The 12,553-nt window shown below is 36.9% G+C and overlaps 1 protein-coding gene across 2 annotated transcripts in view; it reads right to left on the bottom strand.

Annotated features, from left to right (window-relative positions):
• The window catches only part of LOC132105554 (protein ENTREP2-like), a 97,565-nt gene that overhangs the window by 14,551 nt on the left and 70,461 nt on the right, over window positions 1-12,553 (bottom strand). For both annotated transcript variants that reach the window (XM_059510754.1, XM_059510763.1), the window contains exons 3-4: window positions 10,259-10,369; window positions 5,587-5,718 (exon numbers count right to left, since the gene is read on the bottom strand). In XM_059510754.1, coding sequence (XP_059366737.1) covers window positions 5,587-5,718; window positions 10,259-10,369 — 243 coding nt within the window. The remainder of the gene's footprint in view (window positions 1-5,586; window positions 5,719-10,258; window positions 10,370-12,553) is intronic.

The following is a 12,553-nucleotide window of genomic DNA, read 5'->3' as shown; positions in this document are numbered from 1 at the left end:
TCCCTGACGACATGCAGAACAAAAATGAGTCATGAAAGTGCAAGCCTGTACCTTACCACCTTCATTCTCATAATACATTAATTCAGTTCTTAAAGCTGATGGGACATGGAAGTATTTCTTGTATTCACTTAATGTTTATGAGAGTCTAATCCAGTTATCTGAGTGGTTGCTGGACTGACAACTGACATGATAGTACTGACATATGCCTTAAGGTATTATACCTTAAATGAGTCCTGAAGGAAAACGAGTGTGTCATTATGGGATATAATGGCCCTTACAATGAGGGAGCCACATGATATGATATGCCAATGATTCATAGCATTAATTGTACCTATGGTCTTTATAGGCATCTCAGTTGACCTAAATTGCCATGAAAAGACATTAAACCTTCAGACATCAATAAGAGCATTAAAATATAAATCTTATTGATACTTTATAACTCCATCTGACTCTGAGTAAGTGCTACTGATATCATATAAATCATCAACATTCAAATATTAAGGGGCTGCCTCTCTTTTTATGTGTGATACTTTTATATTTCGGCAATCTGTAAGACTGGCTGAGGGAATTCATTTATATAGTCCACTGTTGTTATTGTTAATTAAAACTAAAACTATTAAAAATGGTTTTCATAAATGTAAATGTAAATCATACTAAAATAACACAGATAATCTTTATTTTCTATCAATTCAGGCAGGAAATTTTGTGTAACCAGCTATTTTTTATTCTCAGAAAGGTAAAGCTAGTTTCACTGTAATTTCAACTGTAGAAGTAATCAGCACACTTAATAAAATACAAATCATCTGAACTGAGACATTACATTTCTGATGTCACAAACACACAAAGGCTCACAAATACAAAGTCTGTACAGAGAAAGAAGATTTACTGTGTGTTTTTCTAAGTTTGAAATGATGAAAACATGTAAAGAAGCATTTATAAGCAAGTGTTTACAAGCAAGTGTTTGTCTTGATTTCATAAAGAGTGGCAATTGCTTTTGTACAAGAAAATTTGTGGAAGCCTCACATTACCAAAAGCTGCCAAATGCGCCGAGATCATGGATAGCATGAGTGAATTGCTTAGACACTGGAAAGAGAACCAGCGGCGAGTGCTAATTGGAGATGCATAACTAATGATGACTGTGTCTCATCTGCATATTAGAAAGAGACCCACAGTGCAACATGAAGAGACGTGTCCAATAATGCAGACGTTTTCGGAAATAGCGTGTAATTCTTGCTCTGCTAAATGGTTCAAATACTCTCTAAAATTCAAACGAAAAATAGTTTGAAAATGGAGAAATCCCTGGAGGAACACAGAAAATGTGCATGAGAGCGGAGCCAAAAAAAAAAAAAAAACTTCTCCAGGCTATAAGTGTGGTATTTTACAAATGTATTCCTCAAAAATATAATGTGAAAATTAGCCAAATAGCAGAACGATAGAACAAATCAAAACCATATATACTAGAAGAATAACACAATCCCAGAAATAAGCATAGCATCAAAAAAAGTAGGATTGCAAAGTGACCCACATTAATTTATTAAAGGAACACTACAATGTTCATACCACTGAAAACTTACTCATCATATAGCAGGTACTTTTCCTCCAAGGTGATTTACAGTGCCATTCCTGCAGGGACAATACCCTTGTAGTGACTTGGGGTTAAGTGCTTGCCTACAGGTATAATGGTGCCAGAAAAGATTGAGGTCTCAAGATCTCTTGTAGTTCTACATTAGCCCTACCTGGGTCTGAACAATCTTTACTATAAACACAGATAACAGCACTTCGTACTAATATCTCTTATTGCTCCACAGTTATTATTTCACAGTGCAATCCATTCAATTTCTACTCTCTCCTACTCAGAATTGTGTATACAATACTTAAAGGGATACTCCACCCCCCAAAAAGAAATTTGCCATTAATCACTTACCCCCAAGTCGTTCCAAACCCGTAAAAGCTTCATTCATCTTTGGAGCACAATTTAAAGGGATAGTTCACACAAAAATCTAAATTATGTCATTAACTTACCCTCATGTCGTTCCAAACCAGTAAGACCATCCGTTTATCTTCGGAACACAGTTTAAGATATTTTAGATTTAGTCCGAGAGCTCTCAGTCCCTCCATTAACACTGTGTGTATGGTCTACTGTCCATGTCCAGAAAGGTAAGAAAAACATCATCAAAGTAGTCCATGTGACATCAGAGGGTCAGTTAGAATATTTTGAAGTATCGAAAATACATTTTTGTCCAAAAATAGCAAAACCTACGACTTTATTCAGCATTGTCTTCTCTTCTGTTGTGAGAGCGAGTTCAAAACAAAGCAGTTTGTCATATCCGGTTCGCGAATGAATCATTTGATGTAACCGGATCTTTTTGAACTAGTTCACCAAATCGAACTGAATCGTTTTAAACGGTTCGCGTCTCCAATTAGCATTAATCCACAAATGACTTAAGCTGTTAACTTTTTTAATGTGGCTGACACTCCCTCTGAGTTAAAACAAACCAATATCCCGGAGTAATTCATGTACTCAAACAGTACACTGACTGAACTGCTGTAAAGAGAGAAATGAAGATGAACACTGAGCCGAGCCAGATAACGAGCAAAAGATTGACTCGTTCACGAGTCAAGAACCGTTTCTTCAGACGCGTCCGATTCGAGAGCCGAGGAGCTGATGATACTGCGCATGTGTGATTCAGCTTGAAGCAGACCGACACACAGAGCATCTGAACCGAACTGATTCTTTTGGTGATTGATTCTGAACTGATTCTGTGCTAGTGTTATGAGCGCGGGTAAACCAAAGGCTTGAATCAAGGGCAATCATCACCAATGACGCCATTAGGTCGAGCGCAAAAGATCCGGTGAACTGTTTTCTTCAAATGGTTTACTGAATCGAAATGTCCGAAAGAACAGGTTCGCAGAAAAGAACCGAACTTCCCATCACTACTGGTGATCCAAAGAACGAGAACGAGTCAATCTTTTGCTCGTTATCTGGCTCGGCTCGGTGTTCATCTTCAGTTCTCTCTTCACAGCAGTTCAGTCAGTGTACTGTTTGAGTAAATGAATTACTCTGGGATATTGGTTTGTTTGAACTCGGAGTGTCAGCCACATTAAAAAAGTTAACAGATTAAGTCATTTGTGGATTAATGTTCGATTTGGTGAACTGGTTCAAAAAGATCTGGTTACATCGAATGATTCATTCACGAACCGGATATCACAAACTGCTTTGTTTTGAACTCTCTCACAACAGACACGGAAGAGAAGACAATGCTGAAAAAAGTCGTAGTTTTTGCTATTTTTTTTGGACCAAAATGTATTTTCGATGCTTCAAAATATTCTAACTGACCCTCTGATGTCACATGGACTACTTTGATGATGTTTTTCTTACCTTTCTGGACATGGACAGTATACCATACACACAGCTTCAATGGAAGGACTGAGAGCTCTCGGACTAAATCTAAAATATCTTAAACTGTGTTACAAAGATGAACAGAGGTCTTACTGGTTTGGAACGACATGAGGGTGAGTCAATAATGACATAATTTAGATTTTTGGGTGAACTATCCCTTTAAGATATTTTGGATGATAACCGGGAGGCTTGAGACTGTCCCATAGACTGCCCAGTAAATAACACTGTCAAGGTCCAGACAAGTACGACAATTATCATTAGAATAGTCCATTTGCCATCAGTGGTTCAACCGTAACGTTATGAAGCGACGAGAATACGTTTTGTAAGCGAATAAAACAAAATGACTTTCTCTCCACATCACTCAAACTGCCTACGCTCTTCTGTGTCATCCGAGCCACAAGGATGCTCTGTTTTCTTTCAAATCAATGCATCAATACACGTAGAAACGAAGCGGCAACCTCCCGCTCTCTCTCTTTATTTTGGTCTATATAGCAAATTTTACCCTTCATGACAACTGTGAGAGGGGTGAATGTTTTTATAATTCATATGTTTAATTATATTAAGCCTTAAAGTTCAGCATAATTAAGGTGGATTGCCGCTGCTGTCACTGCCATCGCGCTAGGTGGGCATGGTTTCAACAACCAGCTCCCACCTTTTTGCCCATTTGCGATTATCCAGGAGTGACGCTCTGTGACAAACTGCCAAGATGGGGACGGCTGCCTCCGCCCATTTTGGCTTCAAAAACGCTCTTTGAAAACCTATGGGTGACGTCATGGACACTACGTCCATGTTTTTATACAGTATATGGTAGAAACAGGCAGTTTGAGTGATGTGGAGAGACACAGAGGAGACTGCTGTCAAAGGAATTTTTAAATAAAGTCGTTATTTTAGTTTTCTTCGCTTATAAAAAGTATTCTCGTGGCTTCATAATGTTATGGTTGAACTGCTGATGGAAGATGGACTATTCTGATGTCGTCTTTTCATACTTTCCTGGAACTTACTTGGCAGTCTATGGGACAGTCACAAGCCTCCCGGTTTTCATCCAAAATATCTTAAATTGTGTTCCGAAGACGAACAAAGCTTTTACGAGTTTGGAACAAAGTGGGGATAAGTGATTAATGACAACATTTTAATTTTTGGGTGGAGTATCCCTTTAATAATATACATTGTACACTACCGTTCAAACACCTGGAGTCAGACAGAAAATTACTTTATTAAACTGATCAATTGTAACAGTAAAGACATGAATAATATTACAAACGATTTCTATTTCAAATAAACTATGTTCTTTGGAATATTCTATTCATAAAGTTATCCTGAAACCTGAATATTAGAATATTGTTTTCAACATTGATGTTAATAAGAAATGCTCCTTGAGCACCAGATTAGCAGATCAGAATGATTTCTGAAGAATCACGTGACTCTGTAGACTGTAGTAATGCCTGCTGAAAATTCTGCTTTCCCATTACAGGAATATTTGTTTTTTTAAATATATTAAAATGGATAACACTTATTAAAACTGTAATAATGTGTCACAATATTACTGTTTTTAAACCATATTTTTACCAAATAAATGCAGCCCTGATGTGCATAAGAGACTTCTTTAAAAAAAAATCTTACTTACCCCAACCTTTTGAACGGTAATGCATAGTACTATCCCTAAGAAGATGCTGTCTACATAAATATAGTTAAAGGGTACTACACTGTTTTCTCTAGTGACACTACCATTTGATTCATGTTTAAAATACTTTTTATTGATAATTTGAGTTTTTAATCTGGTTAATTACATAAGACTAGAGATTTTCTATCAATACATGCATGCTTTCAAATCTAATACTATCAAAAACATTGTGTATCATCAAAATGATAAGATAATGACAATTTACTTTACATGTCTAATGTATTTAATTGTTCTTATTTACTTGTCTAATCAAATACTCATTAACTGAGGCTAATTTAAAAAATAAGTCTAATAAGAATTATTAAAAAAATATCTTAATACTGGAATATCAAATTGATAGAAGAGGCTATTAAATAATGGTAAGAAAATTAGCTGGACTTTTTGATGATGTTCTGAAATCAATTCCAAACCTCATAATCTCATTTATTTTGTTAAAAGATACAGATACCAGGATGTTACAGACACCTACATGTACACACACACACACACACACACACTATGATACCTTCAGACGGAGACGTATGGTGTTGCAGTCCCTCAGCGGGTTGAGTTTAAGCATATCTCCCAGATTATTACACGTGGATCTCAGGTGCTCGAGCTCACAGCAGACACACACACCGTCACTGTCAAATTTAATCTGCAGAAGGACAGAAACAAACTGGTTTTAGCTTCATTCAAGTGAAATGTTTATTTCTGCATAAAATGGAAAATAAAATATGTGACTGCTCAAGGTAAAAACAACAGGCCAGGCACAATTGTAACACACTAAATTCCTTCCATCACAAGGCATTACAATCATGACACTTGTTCAGGAGATGTAAAACAGGGTTCCCTGTCTGCCTTAAAGAAGCAGAAACATATTACCCCTTGAGAAATTGTCAACAAAAACAAATTTTGAGATATGTCCAAAAATTCCCCTGCGTCTTGATGGCATTGCTTTTAAACTTGATAGTTAAAGTCATCATAAATGACAAATATTAAGTGTAGCTAGCAGCTAGAAGGCAGGGTCATATTTATAAAATACACAAAGTAAATTCAATTTGTACACTTCTACTACCATTTTTTTCCCACAACAAAAAGCATCTGCATATTTGTGGAAACTTAATTGAAAAAAGGACTAGAATGAAAGCTTCTACATTAATAAGGCTCATATTCTTGAACTTAACAGCATTAGCCCAGTCAGACGTTTGTTAAGAAAGATCTTAATAAAGCCCATACATGGTGGCCCAGTATTATAAATGCTTTTTGTGCTAAAACTAAAACTAAGTCACCATTTGACTGATATTGCACAAAAGCAATGTGTGAACTTTGCAAGCAGGGATTAATTGAATCCGGGGAAATAACATCATTAATATTTCAGTCATGGCAAGATCATGTCTCTGAGGAGGTGAGCGTTCAGTAGAAGGCAGAGAGGAGAAATGCTTAATCCAACATGCTAATCCATAAATTAGGTGGAGTAGAGACTGATGGAGACAGAGGTCTATCTTTAGGTCTGGTCTTAACCTGTAGACAAAGGGAAGTATAATTACCTGACCTGTTTTTTGCACAACAGCACCAGGTGAGAACTGCCATTGGGTTCTCAATGTCATGTTTCCATGACAAAAGGTGATTAAGACACTGTTTTGCTTCTGTTAAATTATGGAGAATTACTGGAGGATTATGAAGGGCCTGTTTAAGGAGAGGACAATAGAAAGATCACCATGCTATAAATTCATAGATTTTTTTTAATTAGTATCTTGTGAGACAAAATTCCCCACTGTAGACTGAACGAAACTTCAAATGCCTGGTGATATCTAATAACCATATGCTTCAGCTTGCAAGAAAAGAAAAGAAAAGAAAAGAGTAATTATATACACACATATATATAATTAGGATACAAATTGGATAGTTTCCCACGTATTTCACATGCCAAAGAATGTCACAATTTAAGCTTCTTTTCATTACATTAAGATAAAAAGTGTGATCATTTATATTAGATTTTATGAATGTATGATTTTATATCAACCACAGTGCGTTCTTCACAGTAGCTCATGCCACATAATTTTGTGTGTGCTTAATCTTTTTTAAGATGAAGCGTTAAAGCATTTTCAGGTAACATTTTAAAGAGCCATCAACACTTTCACTTTGCATTCATCTAAAAAACATCTGATCATTATTTTTAAATATTTAGCTTTATTTTTTTTATTTTTTTTTTGTCAAAGTGTGTTCTTCCGACAGACTGCCCACTACACAAGACAGTTATTTTTTAGTTTCTATTTACAGCTGAACTGAATGGACATTAACTCACTGTTGAATCACTCAATAAAAAAATATCAAATAGCTTTACCATCAAGCTGGATTTTAGTGTTTTAATAAATACACTGATGTCAGAAAAAAAGTGTCCAACAAAACATGAATGCTTGAATATGTTCAGTTGAAATGCTACAAATAATAAACAGCTAAATTCATTTTTATTGCATGTATGTTAAAACAGAAGCTTGTGTTGAAAATGCAAGCTACAAACATACATCACTGATACTAGAATGAAGCCAAAATAAAAGCAGCCATCCATAAACTGAAAACCAGCCATGCATTTAATTGTGTTTGAAACAAACAAATAAGAATTTATTGGTGATTAATGTACGCAGAGATATGGATGCTGAATAATTAATAACCCTAAGATTTTCAGCTAAACTCCACTGTTTCAGATACGGTAGATTTAGTGATGTGTTTTAGTGTATATGTGAAAACTGCATTATATGTATCATTTATGCTCATTTGCCACTAATTCTGAATAGTACAACTCATCTGATCATTTAGTTATTTATTGCTTCCACACCAGGCAGATAAATGGTCTTAGAGCTGAAGAGGGGTGTCCAGTTCAGGATAACAGAAATGGGGGAAGCCATGCTGAGCTGTTGTGCTGTGCAAGGCTAGCACTGGACCCACTGTAGAGCAGATAAATCAAACTCAATAGAAAGCACAACAAAGACTGACTGCTGTATTAATCTCCTTTATAAACCTTCATTCAAAGAACACAATGGGCAGCACACGAGCATACTGTGGCATTCATTGAGGATATCCTTCAGTATCAAAAACAACAATTAGATCATAATAGAGGTATTATGACTTGCCATTAAAATTTTGAGAATTTGATAACTTGGCTTTTTAGATTTCATATTTAGGTCTAGATTTAGCTATAATTTAGATCTTTCATATTGACAATTGCCACAGAGTGCATGATGCATTAATTATGTATTTTCATATTCTAACAGCATCACAAGAATTTGTTCCTCTCTAGCGAAGGCAAAGTGATCTTGTGACAGGGCATTCGGCACTAGCATGGCTAATGTACGTGAATTGACTTCCAATGTGATGCTCAACCACTACCATTCACTCGACTGCCGGACAATTGATGATTATGAATTTTCTATTTATTTAATTTTTTACTAGAAAACCCCTGTGAACTTTGGCAGTCAATCAGTAATGTGAGCTTTTTCTGACCAGATCAAGACAAAGGTGATAGGTGTTAATATTTATTTCTGGTCCAACAGAATTTTACAGGACATAAAAGAAAGAAAAATTCATACCTGCCACTTCCTGTTGGTTGTTACCATGTGTTTTGAGTTTGAGCTCCATCAAGTTAATTCTTTATCGTCTATTTTTTTTATCTTAAAATATATCCTCTATCATATTCTACAACAAAAACTATCAAAGCACCTTGTTATCACTAGTTTTATTTTGATTTCCAGAGTCCGCTATTAGCTTATAGCCCGCTAGCATGGCCAGTGTGATTGCCGCTAATCTTGTTTACATTGCTAATACTCTAATCACACACATCGCCATTGTTTTATTCAGTGTTACTAGCTTTTATAGCGGATGTGTATCTACCTTTGAGTGCATTTGACTGCATTTAATACAGCTCGAGCTGGAGGCCGTGTAGAAGAAGAGCTGTGACCTGCTGAAGAAGCAGGTCCAGCTGAAAGAGCAGAGAACCGTGCTGAAAAAAATACCAGGCTGATGCTCACAAGACTGGGGTAAGTATACAGCGCGCTGCTAACACTCCCACCACCTCTTGTCCATGTGCTTGTCTGTACAGGCCACGATCTTCCCAAATGTCCCTCACTTCGGCGCAAGGACACCACAGACCCTGGAAGCCAGGACCCGGGCGATGACCTCTCCCCCTCCGTCAACTCTGGTCTTCGAGATCTCCATCCGGAACCACCCCACGAGACGGAATGTGGTGCTGTGATCGTTGGAGACTCCATCGTTCATCTGTACTACGTTAGCTGAAGGTAAAGTAGGCTAGGGCCTACTTTATAAGTAGAAGTAGTAAGCTACTTCTAAAATAACTGCTATGATAGCTTTTGTTCTACCCACTTAAATAAAAAACAAAACAGAAGTTCTTGCACTGTTCAATCTATAAAGACAGTGTTCTCTGAACAGTAAGATCAAAATATAAATTTAATGCAGGCTCTAGAAAAAAAAAATTAAACCAGAAAAATGCAAAATAAATTTAAAAAAGGACATTTTTAAAGTTTGGGCTTCTAAACATTAGATCATTTGCACTTAGAGCCGTTATTGTAAATGAAATGATCATGGATAATAGTTTTGATGTACTCTGCGTGACTGAAACCTGGCTAAAACCTAATTATTATATTGGTCTAAATGAGTCTACTCCACCAAACTACTGTTACAGGCATGAGCCTGCTTGGTTGGATCAGCAGCTACGCTAATCATGTCTCTATTTTTTCCTCTGTTTCTGTCACAGGAGGAATTACACAAGCTTCAGTCTGGATCCAGCCCTTACAAAGACCTGAGATTACTGAACATCTAAGAAGAGATGATGCACCTCAGAGGAACTCAGATGATGCCAACCCTGAAGCAACATAAACTACCAAATTTTGTTACAAGTTTGATTGCAACATATAATCATTGCCATAAATAGTGTTCATCGTCTGTTTGATTACGTCATGAGATCTTGACGAGGGCATTGTGTTAATGAATGATGCTCTTGGGAGCTAAAATTGCTCAATGGATTGATTCTTTAGTGACAGGCTAGTTTTGAGTGGATGATAAAAAGACAGGTTTATGACTCAGCTATTTCGTCTAAGCTATTTTGGACAGAATCTTTTTAAGGTTTCCTTTACACCAAAGAAGTGATTTCACACATGTGTTTGAGGACATGACTCTCTCACCAGCTGACAGTCCTCCAGAGAGTTGACCAACTGGGCATTCTGACAGGAAAGGATGGCTCCTGCGAGGTTCAGCATCACACACACAGCAGACAACAGCATGAAGAAAGTTATCTGTGGAGAAAGGAATGGAACAGGCTGTCGGTTTCCGAGGTTATGGTGGTATATTAAGACTACTAATAAACAGTAGGATGCAGTTTTTCATCTCATTAAACAGGCTTTGCAGAAGGATTCCACATAAAGGGTTCCCACATATTTTGGTCAACAAAAGTCCATGAATGCTAATATTTTTTTGGAAACTGTTATTTTTTCAGCATTCAACATTAACAGTATTTATTTGAAATATAAATCTTTTATAATTGTCTTTTGTCTGAAATAGTTGTCCCTACTGTCACGTTTGAAAAATTGAATGCATCCATTCTAAATAAGTTTACATTTAATAAAAAAGAAAAAGAAAAAAAAATGTACACAAAATAGCAATAATATATTGATTCATGCTAGAGTTGAGCACAACTACAAACAGAGATACACTATAGAATGTTTCATAACTTTTAAAGGTTTTACTGTTCTACCTTTTTGCAACTTTAAAATTCCTTTTTATTTTTCAGGTTTTCCATGTACACTAGAAGATCTCTCTCTCACACTCTTTTACATGGTCTTGTCAGATGTTTAGACCATGTGATTTGTAATCTTGCAATCTAGTTTATTTATAAGACATTTTTCAATGTCTTGGTTTTTCAAATGTAGCCATTGTGCAGAACAGAATAATCTTTAACCGAGTGTTTTATCAGACTAAAAATAATCCAATTGTGGTTTATGGGACTTAGGAGAGGAAAGATCGAATGTGATTGATCCAAACTATTCATCCATTGGGAAAGTGAAAGGAACAGATGTGACTAATAATTAAATCACTCAATCAATGATTTCAACCAAAACAATTAACGTTGATCTCACCATCTGAGCCCAGACTCATTACTGTGAGAGGCAGCCCCAACAGCTCACATAAATAAATGAATGACACAAGCCCACTTCAGAGCACTGGGCTGTTTTTCACTGGGTGTTGAAATACTACCCCTCCCACAATTCCTCGGCAGACCATGCTGAAACATGTCCAGTGACATATGGTCAGCTATAGAAACCAATCTTTGCATAATTCCCCCACCCCTCATCCTATCAATGTGGCACCGTGCAGCTTTATAGATCTCAAGCATGGTCATTTTTTCTCTTTTTGCACCGGTGGCAGAACCAGGACTTCTGGCTCCTCTCCCCCAACTCGCTATTAAAATCAATTCTCTTTATTTCTCAGCTGACACTTCTGGGATTTCAGTCCGAAAGGATGAAATACGTTAAACATTCTGGCTGCTTTAAATCAAAGTTCAAGTGAGACATAATGAATTTAAAACTGTCAGGTCCAACCAGGATAGAATACAGGCTAGGACACTGAGCCGTATATCAACAGTGGCCTTATCTCCACAACACAGTGATTTACTAATGAAACCCTCTACCTGACGGGACATTAACCTTGCAACACCAGACATTTCAGCAAAGAGAGAGTGATAGGAGCTGAAAGTGTAAGTTGGACAGTCATTTCATCTCTATCACACAGACACAGATTGACACTTACAATATGTGGGAGGGCTGGTGTGAGGGACGCTGGGAGATATGAATGTGATAAGTGTTTTTCAGTCTACCAAACTGGAAGAAAAAGAGGCTGATATACGAGGAGGTTCACAAGCATCCTGGGACTGCGAGGGTCCTTGGCTCAGGTGCACAGGAAACCTCATGCTTGAATTCCTCCATACTTAATAAAGTGCGGACAGTGTAGAGATGACTGTGGTGATCCATTGCAGCTGAATGACTGAACTAGATTGTGTACTGTTTTGTGCACCAAAGGACACTGAAAGGTCCTTCGCAGAGAGGAAAGAGGAAATTAATCTATGACTCAAAGACGGCATGATAAAAATGTGATTTGAACAGAGCATCACATTTGCTGTTGCTTGCTGTTGGAAACAGACTTCTCAGATTTTCATAATTAATCACTGACAACAACATTCATGTCAGATTGTTTTTCTTGTGCAGGATGACAAACCTGAAGTCAAACCCGAGCTTCAGGCAGAGAGATGACATCTCCATCACTTTACAGAGAGAAAACAGATTACAGCACAAATGATGGCTGAGGACCAGGTTAAAATGCAGGCAATAATGAGTCAGATTTTGTGAAGCAAAAATTGAAAAGATGTTATTCAGAACACGAGTGATAAGGAAAAGCTTAATGGTCCACTCTTCAGCTGTCCTTTC

Source organism: Carassius carassius, chromosome 2 (genome assembly GCF_963082965.1).
Source record: "Carassius carassius chromosome 2, fCarCar2.1, whole genome shotgun sequence".
Classification (NCBI taxonomy): Eukaryota; Metazoa; Chordata; class Actinopteri; order Cypriniformes; family Cyprinidae; genus Carassius; species Carassius carassius.
Note: the sequence above shows the minus strand (reverse complement) of the source record. Positions and strands in the feature narration are given on the sequence as shown.